The 19,668-nt window shown below is 39.1% G+C and overlaps 1 protein-coding gene across 4 annotated transcripts in view; it reads right to left on the bottom strand.

The window, feature by feature from the left end:
• C6H3orf70 (chromosome 6 C3orf70 homolog) overlaps window positions 1-18,998 on the bottom strand; it is a 103,681-nt gene extending 84,683 nt beyond the window's left edge. For all 4 annotated transcript variants that reach the window (XR_009701282.1, XR_009701280.1, XR_009701281.1 and 1 more), the window contains exon 1: window positions 18,582-18,998. Coding sequence is in view for 1 of the 4 variants with exons in the window: in XM_061193315.1 (XP_061049298.1) it covers window positions 18,582-18,777 (196 nt within the window). In the remaining 3 variants the exon portion in view is untranslated. The remainder of the gene's footprint in view (window positions 1-18,581) is intronic.
• Window positions 18,999-19,668: the final 670 nt, after the last annotated feature.

Genomic DNA, 19,668 nt, shown 5'->3' with positions numbered 1-19,668 from the left:
TGATGAAAGAAATCAAAGATCTAAATAAGTGGAAGCATATACCATGTTCGTGGAATAGAAGATTCAACACTGTAAAGATTTTAACTCCCCAAAACCGATTTATGGTCTACCACAATTCCTATCAGAATCCAAGCAACATTTTTGTAGATATAGAAAAGGTTATTCTACAATTCATATGAAAGGCAAAGGAACTAGAATAGCTAAAACAATTTTGAAAAAGAAAAAGTGGTAAGAACCAGTCTACCCAATTTAAAGACACATTCTATAGCTATAGTAATCAACACTGTGTGGTATTAGCAGAAGAACAGACACATAGATCAATGGACCAGAATAGAAAGTGTAGAAACAGACTAACACAATATGGTTTTTGACAAAGGTGCAAAAAGCAGTTCAGTAAAGGAAAGACTGCTTTTTCAACAAATACCGCTGAAGCAAAAAAAACAAAAAACACAAACAAAAAAACCACCTTGATCAAAAATGGACACTTTATACAAAAACTCAAAATGGATTACAGACTTAAATGTAAAACTTAAAACTATAACATTTTTAAGAAAAAATATAGGAAAAAATCTTCAGGATCTCAAGTTAGGCAAAGAGTTCTAAAAAGCACCAAAAGCATCATCCATAAAAGGAAAAATTTATAAATCTGACTTCATCAAAATTTTAAAATCGTGATCCACAAAAGCCTCTGTAAGACGATGAAAAGACAAGCTACAGAACTAGGAGAAAATATTTGCAAACTACTCTTCTGACAAAGGACTAGTACATAGAATATATTAAAAACTCTCAAAACTCAACAGCAAAAAGAAAAATCCAAGTAGAAGAGAATAAAAGAAGTCTCTTCAACAAATGGTGTTGGAACAACTGGACTTACACATGCAAACACAAATAAATAAAATCTAGACACAGACTCTTACTCTTCACATACATTAACCCAAAACGGATCACAGGCCTAAAGGTAAAATGCAAAACTATAAAACTCCTGCACGATAAAATAGGCGAAAATCTAGATGACCTCTGGTATGGTGATGTCTTTTAATTTTTTTTTTTATAAATTTATTTATTTACTTTTGGCTGCGTTGGGTCTTCATTGCTGCGTGCAGGCTTTCTCTAGTTGCAGCAAGTGGGGGCTCCTCTTCATTGCAGTGCACGTGCTTCTCATTGTGGTGGCGTCTCTCGTTGCGGAGCATGGGCTCTAGGCGCGCAGGCTTCAGTAGTTGAGGCACGCAGGCTTAGTAGTTGTGGTGCATGGACTTAGTTCCTCCGCAGCATGTGGGATCTTCCTGGACCAGGGCTCGAACCCATATTCCCTGCACTGGCAGGCAGATTCTTAACCACTGCACCACCAGGGATGTCTGGTGATGCCTTTTTAAATACATTAAAGACATGATCCATGAAAGAGATAACTAATAACCTTGACTTATTTAAAATTAAAAATTTTTGCTCTGTGAAAGAAAACATCAGGAGAATTAGAAAACAAGTCACAGACTGGGAGAAAATATTTGAAAAAGACACATCTGATAAAGGACTGTTATCCAAAATGTACAAAGAACTCTTAAAACTCAACAGTAAGAAGACAGAGACTTCCCTGGTGTTCCAGTGGTAAAGAATCTGCCTTACAATGCAGGTGACACGGGTTCGATCCCTGGTCAGGGAACTAAGATCCCACAGGCCGTGGGGCAACTAAGCTCATGTGCCTCAACTAGAGAGCGTGCATGCCGCAAACTACCAGAGCCTACGCACCCTAGAGTCCATGTGCCACAACTAGAGAGAAGCCCGCACACCACAACGCAAGATCCCATATGCCTCAACAAAGATCCCGCATGCCACAACTAAGACCCGACCCAGCCAAAAATAAATTAAAAATTTAATTTAATTAAAAAAAAAAAAACATTAAGAAGACAAACAACCCAATTAAAAAATGGGCCAAAGACCTTAACAGACACCTCGCCAAAGAAGATATACAGATGGCAGGTAACATGAAAAGATGTTCTACATCATTAGTGAGTTACAAATTAAAACAACAATCGGATACCAGCACAGATTCCTATTGGAATGGCCAAAATCTGGAACACTGACAACACCAATGCTGGACAGGATGTGGAGCAAAAGCAACTCTCACACATTTCTGGTGGGAATGAAAAATGATACAATCACTTTGGAAGACAGTTTGGCAGACTCTTACCATACGATCCAGCAATCACACTCCTTGGTATTTACCCAAAGGAGCTGAAAACTTATGTCCACACAAAAACCTGCACACAGATATTTATGGTAGCTTTATTCATAATTGCCAAAACTTGGAAGCAACTAAGATGGTCTTTACTAGGTGAATGAAGAAACTGTAGTATAAACGACCCCAAATAGCCAAAACAACCTTGAGAAAGAAGAATAAAGCTGGAGGTATCATGCTTCCTGATTTCAAACTGTACTGAAAAACTAGAGTAATAAAAACAATACGATATTGACATAAAAACAAACATAGATCAATGGAACACAATAGAGCCCAGAAACAAACCCAGGCATATATGGTCAGTTAATTTACAACAAAGGAGCCAAGAATACACAATGCGGAAAGAACAGTCTCTTCAATAAATGGTGTTGGGAAAACTGGACAGCCAAATACAAAAGAAGGAAACTGGACCACTATCTTACACCATACACAAAAATTAACTCAAGATAGATTAAAGACTTGAATGTAAGACCTGAAACCATAAAACTTCTGGAAGACAACACAGGCAGTCAGCTTCCTGACATCAGTCTTGGCAGTGATTTTTTTAGATGATGTCAAAAGCAAAGGGAACAAGAGCAAAAATAAACAGGTGGGACTACATCAAACTAAAAAGCTTCTGCACAGGAAAGGAAACCATTAACAAAATGAAAAAGCAACCTACCCAATGGGAGAAAATATTTGCTAATCATATAACTGATTATGGGTTAATATCCAAAATATAGAAAGAACTCATACAATTCAATAGCAAAAAAAAAATCTGATTAAAAAATGGGCAAAGAATATGAATAGACCTTTTTCCAAAGAAAATATACAGATGGCCAACACGTACACGAAAAGGTGCTCAACATCACTAATCATCAGGGAAATGCAAATCAAAACTACTACTATGAGATATCACCTCATACCTGTTAGAATGGCTGTTATCAAAAAAACAAGAAATAACAAGTGTGGAGAAAAGGAAACCCTTGTGTGCTGTTGGTGGGAATGTAACTTGGTGCAGCCACTACAGAAAACGGTACGGAGGTCCCTCAAAAAATTAAAAATAGAACTACATATGATCCAGCAATTCCACTTCTGGGTATTTATTTGAAGAAAATAAAAATGCTAATTTGAAAAGATATACACACGCCCGGGTTCACTGCAGCATTATTTACAATAGCCAAGACACTGAAATAATCTAAGTGTCCACCAACAGATGAATGGATAAAGAAAATGTGCTATATATTTGGGATATTACTCAGCCATAAAAAATAATGAAATCTTGCCATTTGCGACAACATAGATGGACCTTGGGGCACTATACTAAGTGAAATAAGTCAGACAAAAAAAGACAAATGCCATGTATTCTCACTTATATGTGGAATCAAAAAACAAAAACAAATGAATACACAGATACAGGGAACAGATTGGTGGTTGCCAGAGGCAGGAGAGTGAGAGAATGGGCAAAATGGGTAAAGATGGTCAAACGAACAAAATTCCAGTTACAAAATAAATAAGTCATGGAAATGTAATGTGAGTATAGTTAATAATACTCTACTGTATACTTGAAAGTTGCTATGAGAGTATATCTTAAAAGTTCTCATCACAAGAAAAAAAATCTGTAACTATGTATGGTAAAGGATGTTAACTAGACTTAAACTGCGATGATCATTTCACAGTATATACAAATACTGAATCACTAAGTTGTACACCTGAAACGAATATGTCAGTTATACCTCAATTTTTAAAAAGTAAAATAATTAAAAAACTGTGGTACATCCAGACAATGGAATTATTCAGCACTAAAAAGAAATGAGCTACCAAGCCATGAAAAGACATAGAGAAACCTTAAATGCATATTACTAAGTGAAAAAAGCCAGTCTGAAAAGGCTACATACTATATGATTCCAACTATATGACATTCTGGAAAAAATAAAACTATGGAGACAATGAAAAGATCAGTGGTTTCCAAGGGGATGGGTGAAATGAATAGGAAGAGCACAGAGGATTATTAGGGCAGTGAAAATACTCTGTATGATATTATAATGATGCATATGTGTCATTATATACTTGTCCACATCCATAGAATCTACAATACCAAGAGTGAAGCCTAAGGTAAACTGTGGACTTTAGGTGGTTATGATGTGTCAATGTAGGTTCATGCTGGGTAAAAAAATGTACAGTTCTGACAGATGATAATGGGGGAGGCTATGCACGTGTAGTGGCAAAATACATGGGAAAGCTCCATACCTGCCTCTTGATTTTGTTGTAAACCTAAAACTGATCTAAAAAAATAAAGTATAAAAAAAAAAAAACACAGAAAAGAGACACTTCACCAAAGAGGATATACAAATGGCAAATAGCACATGAACGTCAGCAATCAGGTAAATGCAAATTAAAATTAAAATGAGTGATCAGAATCACTAAAATAAAAATAGCAACACCACCAAATGTTGACAGGAATGTGGTGAAGAAACTGGATCACTCATACATTGCTGACGGGAATGTAAAATGCTACGGTAACCATGGAAAACAGTTTAGCAGTTTCTTAAAAAACTAAACGTGCAACTACCATACAACCCAGCAATTGTGCTTCTGGGCATTTATCCCAGAAAAATGAAGGCTTTTGTTCACACAGAAAACCATACACAAAGGATTATAACAGGCTTATTTATAATAACTGAAAAATGGAAACAACACAGATGTCCTTCAATGGGTGAATGAATAAACAAACTGTGGTACGTGTACACCAAGGAACACTACTCAGCAATAAAAAGGAATGAGCTATTGATATACGAAACAACCTGGAGGAACCTCCAGAGAATTATTATGCTGAGTGAAAAAAGCCAATCCCCAAAGGTTACATACTGTATGATTCATTTATATAACATTCTGCAAATGACAAAATGAAAGAAATAGAGAACAGATTAGCAATTGGCAGGGATTAATGAGGGGTTGGGGCAAGAGGGAAAGTGAGTGTGGCTATAAAGGGGCAACATGAGGTATGCTTGCAATGATAAAAATGCTCCTGAATCTGTCTGTATCAATGTCAATTTCCTGGTTGTGATATCGTACTACAGTTTTGCAAAATGCTACCACTGGGAAATTGAATACAGAACACATGAGCTCTCTGTACTATTTCTCACAACTGCATGTGAATCTACAAATTATCTCAAAATAAAAAGTCTAATTTAAAAAGGATGAAAAAAGTATACCCGAAATTGATTCAAATCAGAAATAAATTAACCTGATAACATAACCACATACAAGAAAATAATTAATTCAAGAAACTTTTGAACACAGTGTTCTGACTATAAATCCTTTCCAAGATATATTCTAAAAACCAAAACAAGCAAAGAATCTTGAACTTCAGTAATCAGTTGGTTGTTGGTAATGGTACTAACGTAATAATTCCTAAACTATCTTGTGTGTAACTGAAGATAGAAGAAATGAATAAATATTACGATATAATGGAAACCAGGGTTTTTGCCCACAGAGAAGGGAGGTACAATTATGGAATGGGGAAAGGTGAAAGACACACACACACACACACACACACACACACACACACACACACACTTCCTACGTCTATCCACTGAATGTAACATGCAGTAATATCCCAGTAGAAATAAGCACATTAAAAGCCCAGATAATGGTTTCCGATTTCTGGTCTGGGGTGAGGAAATTACTAGGTAAGCCTGGAACATCTTGTTGTTCCAGAAAGCAGTAAAGTGCTCAAAAATGACAGGAACATGTCAAAAGGTCACAGAAGCCAGCTTGAAGGAGCTCTCACTGCCCAAATTTAAGACAATTTGAACATCAAAATAATTTATGATACTTGATTATAACAAATTAAAAAGAATCAAATTGTCCTTTTGGAAGTCCTAGCCACGGCAATCAGAGAAGAAAAAGAAATAAAAGGAATCCAAATTTAAAAAGAAAACTGTCATTGTTTGCAGATGACATGATACTATACATAGAAAATCCTAAAGATGCGACCAGAAAACTACTAGAATTCATCAATGAATTTGGTAAGGTTGCAGGACACAAAATTAATACACAGAAATCTACTGCATTCCTATATACTAACAATGGAAGAGCAGAAAGAAAAATTAAACAATCCCATTTACCATCACATCAAAAAGAATAAAATACTTAGGAAGAAATCTATCTAAGGAGGCAAAAGACCTGTACACTCCAAAAACTATAAGATGCTGATGAAAGAAATTGAAGATGACACAAACAGATGGAAAGATATACCATGTTCTTGTACTGGAAGAATCAATATTGTCAAAATGACTATACTACCCGAGGCAATCCACAGATTCAATGCAATCCCTATCAAATTACCAATGGCATTTCTCACAGAACTAGAACAAAAAATTTTTTAATTTGTATGGAGACACAAAAAACCCCAAATAGCCAAAGCAATCTTGAGAAAGAAAAACAGAGCCGGAGGAATCAGGCTCCCCGACTTCAGACTATACTACAAAGCTACAGTCACCAAGACAGTATGGTACTGGCACAAAAACAGAAATACAGATCAATGGAACAGGACAGAAAATCCAGAAATAAACCCACGCACTGATGGTCAATTAATCTACAACAAAGGAGGCAAGACTACACAGTGGAGAAAAGGCAGTCTCTTCAATAAATGATGCTGGGAAAACTGGACAGCCACATGTAAAAGAATGAAATTACAACACTCTTTAAAACCATACACAAAAATAAACTCAAAATGGATTAAAGACCTAACTGTAAGACAGGATACTATAAAACTCTTAGAGGAAAACAGAGACAGACACTCTTTGACATAAATCACAGCAATATCTTTTTTGATCTGTCTCCTAGAATTATGGAAATAAAAAGAAATCAAATGGGACCTAATTAAACTTAAAAGCATTGTCACAACAAGGAAACCATAAACAAAACGAAAAGACAACCCACAGAATGCAAGAAAATATTTGCAAATGATGCAACCGACAAGGGATTAATCTCCAAAATCTACAAACAGCTCATGCGGCTCAATAAATGGGCAATGCCCAATCAAAAAAATGGGCAGAAGACCTAAATAGACATTTCTCCAAAGAAGACATGCATATTGCCAAGAGGCACATGAAAAGATGCTCAACATCACTAATTATTAGAAAAATGCAAATCAAAACTATGAGAGGGCTTCCCTAGTGGCGCAGTGGTTAAGAATCCATCTGTCAATGCACGGGACACGGGTTCGAGCCCTGGTCCGGGAAGATCCCATATGCCGCGGAGCAACCAAGCCGATGCACCACAGCTACTGAGCCTGCACTCTAGAGCCCACGTGCCACAACTACTGAGCCCGCGTGCCACAATTATTGAAGCCCACGCGCCTAGAGCCCATGCTCCACAACAAGAGAAGCCACCGCAATGAGAAACCCACACACCACAACAAAGAGTAGCCCCCACTCGCCGCAACTAGAGAAAGCCCGTGTGCGGCAACGAAGACACAACACAGCCAAAAATAAATAAAATAAATAAATAAATTTATTTAAAAAAAAAAAAAACTACAATGAGGTATCACCTCACACCAGTCAGAACAGCCATCATCAAAAAGTCTACAAACAATAAATGCTGGAGAGGGTGTGGAGGAAAGGGAACCCTCCTACACTGCTGATGAGAATGTAAATTGGTACAACCACTAAGGACAACAGTATAGAGGTTCCTTAAAAATCTAAAAATAGAACATGATCCAGCAATCCCACTACTGGGCATATATCCAGAGAAAACCATAGTTTTCCCAGGATATGTGCACCCCAATGTTCACTGCAGCGCTGTTTACAATAGCCAAGACGTGGACGCAACCTAAATGTCCACTGACAGATGAATGGATAAAGAAGATGTGGTACATATATACAATGGAATATTACTCAGCCATAAAAAAGAATGAAATAATGTCCTTTGCAGCAACATGGATGGACCTGGAGATTATCATACTAAGTGAAGTAATTCAGACAGAGAAAGACAAATATTATATATCGTTTATATGCAAAATCAAAAAAAAATGATACAAATGAACTTGTTTACAACACAGAAGCAGACTCACAGACTTAGAAAACAAACTATGGTTACCAGGGGTGGGGAGGGAAGGGTGGGGGAGGGGGATAAACTGGGAGCTTGGGATTGACATATACTCCCTACCATTTTTAAAACAGATAACCAACAAGGACCTACTGTATAGCACAGAGAGCTATGTTCAGTATTCTGTAATAACCTAAATGGGGAAAAAATTTGAAAAAGAATAGAAACACATATATGTATAACTGAATCACTTTGCTGTACACCTGAAACTAACACAATATTGTTAATCAACTATACTTCAAAATAAAATTAAAAATTAAAAAAAAAATAAATAAATATAAAATAGGAAAAGATTAGACCCTAACATACCTTCCAACTCTGAAAGCATGGTGTAAGCAGTCCCAAACTTTACTGGTAGAATACACACCAAATTCATGATAGTGGCTGCTTCTGGTGAGAGAAGGATGAGAAAGAGACTCTGAAAGAAAGCAGCAAGGACTCTAACTTTATCTGAAGCAAGAGTGATGAACAAATGGAAACACCGGTTACATCTGGGTGGTGGGAACTCTGATGTTTGTAATATGTGTTCTCTGTTATTTTTTATAAATCTTAAACCTAAACACACACACACACAAATTATGTTACTTGATTATAACAAATTAAAAAGAATCAAGTTGTCTATAATAAAACCTAAAACAGAGGGATATATATAGGTAGAGAAGAGAAACCTCTTCGTTACAAAAGAATGCCATCAAATGGTAGGAATCACAGAATTAGAAAATCACTATTTTGCAACAACAATGAAATAAGTGATTCACAAAAGACTCCTCAGTCAATACTAAAATCACTGGGTTAAAGTTTGTTGGGGAACAGGATATTCACTCAGTGTCAAAGTATCACCCCACGGATTACTTATTCTTAAACAGTGACAAAAATAATTTTAAAAAGAAAAATAACAAAGGGAAACAATATTTTTATAATGGACAGATTTGGCAGTTATCACTTTAGCACCAGCACTAGTGGAACACACTGACTTGTCTCCTCATGTAATGCTGTAAGAAAGGTACAATATTCACCTATGTAATAACTAGACAAAAATGTTCTACCTAAATCTAATAAGGCAAATCTAAAATATGGGAGACAGTATAGGCAGTTAATCTGGACTCCTCAAAAATTTCAATACCATCCAAAAAAAGTGTGATTATTCTAGAATGATTAAAGAAGATACTAAAGTGATACAATAATGAAATGTGATGCATGAATCTTTTTTTTCCCACTCATTTTATTTATTTCACTTGTTCAACCATTTTACTGAGGTATGACTGACACTGAAAAAGCTGTACAGATTCAATGTAGAAAATGCGATGAGTTCGGAGATAAGTATACACCCGTGAAACCAGCACCACGATCTAGGCCATTAAAATATCCATGTGATGTATGAATCTTGACTGGATCCCAAATTGAAAAAAAAAAAAGTCAGTTATAAAATTCATTTTTTGAAGATAAAGGAAACTGTATGTTAGATGGTACTCCTGAATTACTGTTATTATCTTAGGTATGATTAGTATTGTGGTTACACAGAAAAATATCCTCTTTCTTAAGAGATATGATGAAACATTTAGGTGAAATGTCATGTCTACAACTTACTTTTAAATGGTTTAAGAAAAAAACCATGTGTGTGCATGTGTGTGTGTGTAGACAGAAAGATAAAGCAAATGATTCTAACAGACAGAGTATGCCACAAAATACCAAATAATTACACTCTTAGTGTTTTTATTTCACTAAAGGTCTGTTTAAATGAGATACAGAGGAAGAAATACATTCTATATCACACCAAGAATCTAGTTTTAAATAGACAAATAAGCACTAGGGAGGTTAAAGAATTTGTCCTGAATGGACTGTTTTGGGACATTGTGCAGACACAACTGGAAGGATTTATCATATATTGTTGGCACTCCAGATATTGCATGTTTTTGGCAGTGTGCTTACAGAATACTGCTAAATATCAGGATATTCAAAAGCAAACCAACAATAAGAACAGGAGAAACACACAACAAAAAAATCTGTGACTCTGAGTAAAGTAACTTGCAAAAACTACAATTAAATCTACTTTGTCCACCATTCTAAAAGCCAGGACCCCTCTGTTAACTAGCACTTTTGCCATTTTTCTACGCAAAATCAGTATTCCAAATAACAGCTAAGTATCACTACAGGATCGTGACAAGACTTCTAAATCATTAAAGTTAAATATGTACAATTTCACTTTAACAGTTTTGTAATATTCTGATCCTTCGAAATGTGTTAACCCATGTTTGATATGACAGTTCTATATTAACTGGTATACCTGATTAACCAGAACTATCCATTGCTTAACAATGGTGGAAAATAGGATGGAGTAGGGGAGTGCAATATAAGATTCCATGATAAAAAGTAGATAATCATCACAAAGTAACTATTATAAAATAGACCTTTCAACCGTGAGGGCAATTTAAAAACTCGATTTCTAAATGTCATACTATTTAAAATGTATATTTTTACCATCTGTATTGTGCTGAAGTGTATAATTGAACAAATGAGTATGGTTACAAAGTGAATTCCAGGTTAAGCAGGACATTTTTGGAAGGGGAAGCAGTTGGAATTGGGGACTTTGACAATCATCACACTATGACAATTACATGTACTTATGTTATTATCCCCATATTAAAAATGATGAAACTGAAAGACGGAGTTAAGTAACTTCCCCCAAACCATATAACTAGTAAGTGGGCAGAGCCAGGATTCAAACACAAAGCCCAACTCCAGAGCCTGCCCTCAGGATGACCAGGCTACCTAGTATTTCCATTGTTTGTTTGTTTTGAGGAGGGACTGATGCTGAACACCTGCACTAAGTACTGCTTTACATCATATAATATTCACAACAACCCTGTGAAGTAGGATTTTTAGTCCTGTTTTTCAGAAGAGAACACTGAAGCTGAGAGAGGTTGAGTAACCTGTCGGAAGTTACACTGCCAATGGATGAAGAACCAGGATTCAACTCACGTGTCTCTGACTCCACAGCCCTTGCCCTTAATAGGACTACACTCTGCCTTCCACATTCTATGTATAAAACGTTCCTTATTTTTCAAGGAAACACATCTTCTACTAGACAACTGTTAGCTGTTAAACATATGTTCCTGTATTTGTTTGGAATTAATACCACTTAATTTCTCTGAAAATATTACTTCTTGTAAATTAATGAGATTTCACAACATGAGAAAACAAACTTAAAGTGAGGGTGTTATAATGTAGGAAATTATCATAGAAAAGCCCTCAAAGCTATTTGGTTCAAATCCCTAAGTTCAACAGGCTTGGAAACCAATAATAATTAATTGTATGTATGCAAATCTAACCAAAAAAAGGGCTTGCACCAGTTAGGGAGCAGTTGAGGATGTGACATGACTGAACCTTCATATTATACAAATACGTTATCAAATGTTTTTTAAAAGCATAGTTTTATAGAGTTTGCAACCACTCCAAAAACGTACATAATTCATATAATTGCCCCTCTCTTAAAATCAGAAACCATTCTCATTTTACTTATTTAAATCCTCCTTGTTCGAAAAAAATTTTTAAATAGCTGAAATCCTCCTCACTGTACCCTGAGTGGAACCTAGAAACCCAGAGACCTGGTTACCATCCGGTTTGTGAGATTCTAATGCACATTGACCACATGTGGCCAGGGCTACTCGGCAAGTTTCCTAATCTAAAAAATGAGGATAATAACAGTACCTACTTCACAAGGTTGCTGTGAGGTGTAAATGAGCTAACACATGCAAAAAGGTTACCACTGTGCCTGCATATAAGCAACAGGTGTGTTATCTGTTATCACTGAAGTTGGTGTGTGTCCATTACTGAAGCACCACTTGGATGGAAAAATACCTATCAGCTTTCTCTATCTCTGGAAAAGCTTTGAAGAAACTCACTCAGAACTTGATTTCACCTTTGCACGGTAACACCTGTATCCTCTTCCTTTAACCACCAGGCATGTAAAGAACCCTCAATAGTAAAAAAAAGCTTCAGTTGGCTCCTCCATCTAATCAAACTACCACTCTGTTTTTTGCTAGTTTTCACAGTCAAACAACCTTAAATATATTTTCTGTAGCTTCTGTTATTGATATGACTGAGTTGCCCCTTAGGAAAACCAACTGGCATTACCCTGGGGAAGTCAGAACTTGATTTTGGGGGTTGTGTAAAGCAGGAAAATAGAACAAATAGAGTAACGCAAAAACCACAATGCTAATATACTAACTAGTGGAGAGAAGTGTATTTGCCCCTCCTGACAGTTAAATCCTCTAATCAGCTCTTTCTCTCCCTATAGGAAATCTATAAATAGGAAGCCAAATTATAACCAAACATTTGCTGGGATAGTCCAGTCACAGGGACCAGACATGTAAGCCTCTAGGCAGTGCCACCTTCTCTGAACAGTCTGCAAAAAAAACTTCCAAATTCTGCCTCTCCAACTCCCATTTTTCTATAATTCATTGCTGCCCATCTACCTTCTGCTGTAACAGTCTTTCTTTAGATATGTTAATATCATCTATTAGACTACATCAAGTGCCACTCTTCCTGCTTTCAACCTGAAAGAGACAGACATCTTTTAAGATGTCTGCTGCAGAAAATTGAGCTCACCTATTGTGTGATTTTATTAAGCCAATACAGCTGAGTTCTGCTGGTGGTACCAACATTATACCACATACACTCCCTCACCTCCACCCACCCCTGACACCCTCTAATCACTTTTGCTTTGATAGCTCTTAACTTGGACTTCATTCCCCACCATATTCAGTGACCTCTTTACAGTTCCCACTCTTTTGTATTTCACTATGGCAATTGATACAATTTGCCACCTATTTCTTAAAAACTTTCCCATCACTGGTTTTAACAAAGCCTAAAAACTCTGTTGATTTTGCTCATTAACTTTTTTTAAAATTTATTTAATTTTGGCTGTGTTGGGTCCTTGTTGCTGCGCGCAGGCTTTCTCCAGTTGCAGCGAGCGGGGGCCACTCTCCCTTGAGGTGCGCAGGCCTCTCATTGCGGTGGCCTCTCCTGTTGCGGAGCACGGGCTCTAGGCGTACAGGCTTCAGTAGTTGTGGCACGTGGGTTCAGTAGTTGTGGCTCGCAGGCTCTAGAGCGCAGGCTCAGCAGTTCGGGCACACGGGCTTAGCTGCTCCGCAGCATGTGGGATCTTCCCAGACCAGGGCTCAAACCCGTGTCCCCTGCATTGGCAGGTGGACTCTCAACCACTGCACCACCAGGGAAGCCCTGCTCATTAACTTTAAATTGCTCCACAGCACCTATGGTGGTTAAGCGTCCAGGTCCTAGAATCAGATAGACATGGATCCAAATCCAAGGCTCTACTCCTTACTAGCTATGTGCCCACGGGAAAGTTACTCCTTTAAGCCTTTTTCCTCCACTACAGAATGGACATAATGACATAATTGGCTATTGAGTGCTTAGCATAATCATCTTACTCTGGCACAAAGTAATCACTCAATAAATATTAATTATTACCTTTGTGTCCTAATTCTCCTCTCCTGCCATTTTATTCTTCTCTTTCTACCTTGAAGAATTCACCATTAGTCACAGCTTTGACTAATAATGCAATTAAGTATATTCCTGAAGTTACTGTGGCAGGATTAAACCTTTCATCCTCTTCATCAGTAATAAAGAAAATCATTATTTCTAGATTTCACCAATATCTAAGAAATAACCTGCTGAAAACTGATTTCATTTTCATACTCTTTATTAAAGTACTCATTTCCCTTGGCCTCTGCAATACCATACTTTAAGATTTTTCTTCTCTGGCCATCTCTTCTCACACTCTACTGCCAGCTCATCCTCCTGTAACCAGCCTCTAAATGTTAAGTGTTCTAAAGGGAAAGCCTAATGGTTTTCTTCATTTCTCATACTGCAGTCTCTCCCTTGGCAATCTCATGCTTCATCATGGTTACAACTGCAATCTATAAAGAAGTAAATGACTTGCATATTATCTCTAGTGCAGACTTCTCCAAGTTCCAGATCCCCTATATATCCAACTGCCGACTGACATCACCATGCTATGACAAAGCAACTTAAACTCCACAGATACAAAACTGGACTCACGGTCTTCGTGGGTTCATGATTCCATGATCAACCAAACCTAGTTCTTCTCCAGTATTTTGTTGTTAGTGAATGAATGGCATCACCATCCATCCAAGCTGCATAAGGCAAAATTCTAGAAATCTAGAAGTTATCCTTTATAACTCCTCTTCCTCCTCTTCCAAATTTAATCTATTCCGATTTCCATTAAGTGCATATTGCTGCATGAATTTCAACCTATTTTTTACACTAATACGAAAATAATCTCCCTTGCTGACTTCATTCCCCCACTACCCATTTTATCACTATCATGCCAAGGTCTCTATCAACTGAAACTTCCCCACCTTTCCTGTTCATCCCTCCCTAACATCTCAACAATCAAATTTCTTATTTCTTCTAAATAGTCTACCTACTCAAGCCACAAAAAAAATCTACTTTACAATATCTGCATATGATTTATTCTTTCCCATTCCTCTTCCCTATCCAAGTCATGTCTTTTTCTCTCTCAAAACTCTTCTTAGAATCCTTCATTCGTTCATTCGTTAATTCAACCCAATATCACTCCTTACTAGGAAAATAAATAAAGTTACAGATTCAGGGTCACAGTTTATTCAGCCCAATAATCTATCATTGACAGAGACACCAACAGAACATATATAGTTTTCCTCCCATAGTCCTCAAAATCAGTTATTACCCAAATATACTCATCATTTCCTCTACATCAAGCACTGCATCTTTCAACATACACATATTTTATGTCTTTTACGAACAGGTGTGTATTTTCAGCCTTTTCTACTTCATAAGGTTATAAATTTCACAAGTTTAACATCAACCATATAAAACTGACTTTCCTTTATTCTGAATTTCCTCTCTCAAGCACCTCAAGGTAGTCCTCCTATTTTAGCATTTTCTGACTTGGTGAACGAGCTGGTAGTTTTTTCACCCATATCACTTGTGATTTTAAAGGAATACAAAAATAAATACAGCATGGATCACACCCTTACACTCTGCTTACAGGGCATGATCCAGCTGTATTCATATCTGTATTCCTGTTTCCGTAATAATGTCTCATAAAGAGAAGGTGCTCTATCCATGTTCAACAAAATTAAGGGAATTCTGCTTAGGCCTGATGTTGTGTTCATGAATGCCAAAAGAAGTAGAACCTCTCAAATACGTTAACTCTGCTTCTGTTCAAGAAAAATAATATTTGGGCTTAAAAAAGGTAGAAAGAATTGGTGCCTAGTATAGGTGAGGACACTGTAACAGAGCACCTCGCTGCTCTTAACGAACTGAAGCTGCTCTTGGATGTGATCACCGAACCACCGCCAGCGGAGGAAGCACAGAGACCCAGAGGGCTGCCAAAGACTAGCAAAGAGGAAATGAATGTAGGCCTGATAAAAAAAAAAAAAAAATAGAAAGAATTGCCAACAGTCCAGTATACTCAATGTCCATCCTTTTCTAAATTCAGATTATTTATTTAAAAAATAGCTTCTAATCACTTAGAAAAGAAAATGTTAAGCATTTGTGGAACCAACCTGTGTTATACCAGACTAATCTAATTTCCTTTCTTTTTTTTTTTTTACGAGAGTATCTTTACAGATAGACAGACATCACACATCAAAAAGATGTAAAAGTAGTATGTCGGTAGAATTTCAACAAAGTATTTGACCAGGTTCTCATTATACCCATATGGATAAGATAAACAGAAGATGGATAACGGTACAATTAGGTAGTAACTGTTTAACGACCATAACAACAAGTGCTCATTAATGAATTATTATCAACGTGAAGGGCAGTTCAGGACTTTCATCCGTGGCCTTTCCCTGTTCAACAATTTTACCAATAAGAGGAAAATATATCTAAGGGATCAATGAGTACCCATATCCAAATACATATGTGTAACTGTGAGATAGGCAAGCGCTGTAACTTATGCCACAAATGTGAAACACACACACAAACAAAAAAGAGGCTTAATGACTTAGTTCACATCCAGCTTAGTTCAATCTGACAGCAACAAGCTCAATATGATGTGGAAACAAGAAAAACTCCTGTGATGCTAGCTGCAGCAGTAGTATCTCAAACATGGGTGACAGCAGTCCTGCTTAACTCTGGACAGATCAGACCACAACTGAGATATGATGTACCCTTCTACGGGTCACTGTCTTCAAAGGATCACAACCATACTGGCACGTGTTCAGAACAGAGAAACCAGGATGCTTAGGGGCCTGAATACCATTAAAGGAAAGGAGGGAAAGGAGGGAATGGAAATTTATAAATAGGACAAAGCAATGCCTTGAGAGGAAAACAATGGCTACCTTCATTCAGTCATTCAACAAACGTGAATTTAAACCTATTTCTGGCCAGACATTGTGACTGTGACTGGGGATACAGGAAAAAGATAATCTATATCTGTGAGAAATTCATGTGTATATCTGAAGAGTTGAAACAGATTTGATCTAAAAAAGCTTTAGATTGTTCTATATGATTTCATAAGGTAGAAATAGGAGCAATGAAAAGAAGTTCTAACGTAACTGATTTCAGCTCCATATAAGGAAGAGCATTTTAAGAGTCAAAGCTGTCTAATGAAGGAAGAGGCTGCCTGAGTAGACTGCAAGGTTCCCATCAGTAATGGTGTACTTAAAGAGGAGACTGCTGAAATAAGACAGGCATTGAACTGGGCCATTTTTAATGTTCCTCACCTTCTACACTATGATTCTTTCTGTACTTCCTCAGGAAATGGACTCACCAGATTCACCCTACTTGTGTACTACAGCATCACAGGTTTCCCACAGTTGTGACTTCCAACTTTGTACACTGTCCCTCACTGAAGCAATGCCATATAATTAGGAATGGATCTGAGAGCAACAGGAATAACGCAATATAGGAAGAAACTGACCCATCAGCACAGAGAATGCAAAAAAAATCAGTACTGTTCAATGTGCCTTATATTTGTAAAGAAAATGTAAGAATTCTCTATCCTCGAAGTCATAAATTCAATTTAAAATATTATGGAAAAAAAACTTTTTAAAAAGTCTATAGAGTAAAGCAAATGTGGCAAAATGTTAACAGTTGTTAATCTAGGTGTATAACACTACAGTGATCCTCTTTCAGTGTTGCGTATGTTTGAAATTTTTCAAAATAAAAAGTCTGAAAAAAATTTTTAGAAATATATTATGTTCAATTAATATAAATAAGGATCTGCTATAGTACTGCATCTCTTGTTGGGAGCCATTTTTTTCTAACCAACAAGGAAAAAATAATTTTAATTTAAGATCACTTTGAGAATTTGTGTCCTAAATAAGCACTCCAAACCCCTCTATTATAACGTTATGTGGAAACTAAGTTTAGAATATATTTCTAAAAAGAAATAATTCACCAGATATAGCAGGCCAAATTCCATGAACTAATCAAATTATGAAATTGATTAAATGGCTACTTAAATCCATTTTAAAAATCACAGGTGGCACAAACGTAGAGAAAGATCTAGACCATTTACTTATATAAATTAGTTTAAGATTACTGAAGCTTATTTTCATTCATTTTATTTTTGTAATTTTAAAACACACTCTAGAATACACTGGCTCTATATGCTGGAACTGGGTATTCAAGCAGTTCACCCGTCCAAACTGTTAATATTAACTTCTTGGAAGCAGTCCCTCACGCTTTAGCACTTTCTCAATCTGGATACAAGAAATGGGCTACGATTGTAATTCCAAGGGCTCCCTTTCTTTTAAATAGCAGCCCGTTAAGACAAAAGTGATAAAAAGAGGGGAGCATCTTTTAACCACCAGCCCTGAAAAAAGGCTTCCCCTTCGGTTGTCGTCAACTCTGACTGCTGTCTACCCTTTTTCAACACACTGCCTGGTCGTTTCGGTTGAAAAACAAAATGGAAAAAAAAAATTTTTTTTTAATATATATATATCCCATTTTCCTGGGACAGGTAGATCCCCTTTTGTAGAAGTGGCTAAAGCTAGGCTCCCCACGAATTTCACCTCGTTGCCAAGGCAGCGCCGACACGACTGGTCCGGCACGAAGGCAGTTCCCGCCGCCCGGACCCCAGGGCGGCCCCGGCCTGCGGCAGAGCAGCCCCGGCCCAGGCCGGAGCCCCCCAGGCCGCAGAGTCCCTGCCGCGACCCCGGACGACCCCGCGGGCGCCCCGGGACCGCGGCGAAAGGCGGGGAGATGAGGCTCGACTTACAGTGACACCATCCGAGGTGACAGCACCAGTGCAGCTTGAAGCACTTGCCGTGGCTGTGCGTGGCACAGATTGAGAGCCCGTCGCACGGCTGGAAGTCGGGTCTGCGGGCGGCGCAACTCCGCGCCAGGGCCTGAGCCTCGTCCACTTTCTCGCTCTTCCAACCGCGCTCGGGCGCCGGCGCCGCGGCCGCACTCATTTCCTCTCCCTCTGCGGAACCGAGACCCAGAGCTCGGGAGGAGCGGCGTCTGGGCGGGCAGGAAGCCGAGCCGGCTGCGGACGCGGGAGGGCGGGGCGCGGGCTGGGAGTCACGCCAGGGCTTGGAGGTGGCGGTGGCGGCGGCGGCAGCGCAGCAGTCCCAGGTTAGCAAAGGAGCCGCCCCGGGGTGCGACCGTGGTCTGGGCCTGCCGCCGCCTTCCCTCCGCCGTGGCGCGCGCCGCGCCCCCACGCGCACGCGCACGCGCACGCGCCGGCACCGGCAGACGCCACGAGTCCCTCCGCCAACCCCGCCTCCTAACACACGCCGGGCTTGGGTGCTGGGTCGTTGGCGCCCCGCGCAGCCGCCGCACACTCACTCAGTCCCCAGAGGCTGAGCCCGACCGACGGAGGGCCGTTAGGAACCCACCCGCCTCGGCGGCTCGGTTTTCACACGCAGGCCAGCTTCCACGAACACTTCCCACACTCAGTCCCCACACACACTCCCCTCCCACACACTCCCCTCCGACACACACGTCCACACTCCGCAGAGGGCTGTGCACGCTGAGGACACGCCTTCCCGGACGTCCAGTGGGCTGGTTCCTGCGCAACTGGGAGCAAGGTTTTCTCACACGCACAGCCTCTCCCCACGCGCGGCCCACGTTGGCCTCGTACACAACCCCCAGAGGGTCTGGGCACACAGGCCCCTGGGGGCGCGCGCACCTGCGCACGCAACAGACGCGCGCTCCCCCGGGGCTGCCTCCTGTTTCCAGCGCGGCCACTGGGGCGCACTTCCCGGGACACGGCCACCAGCCCCTCGCGGCCCCTGGTAACCACCGCCCGCCCAGGTCTCAGCCCGAGGCTGCAGCCCCGCCTTGCTGAGGGGGAAAGTAAC

Source organism: Eubalaena glacialis, chromosome 6 (genome assembly GCF_028564815.1).
Source record: "Eubalaena glacialis isolate mEubGla1 chromosome 6, mEubGla1.1.hap2.+ XY, whole genome shotgun sequence".
In the NCBI taxonomy this organism is placed as follows: Eukaryota; Metazoa; Chordata; class Mammalia; order Artiodactyla; family Balaenidae; genus Eubalaena; species Eubalaena glacialis.
The sequence above is the reverse complement of the archived record's forward strand: the minus strand, read 5'-3'. Positions and strand labels throughout refer to the sequence as shown.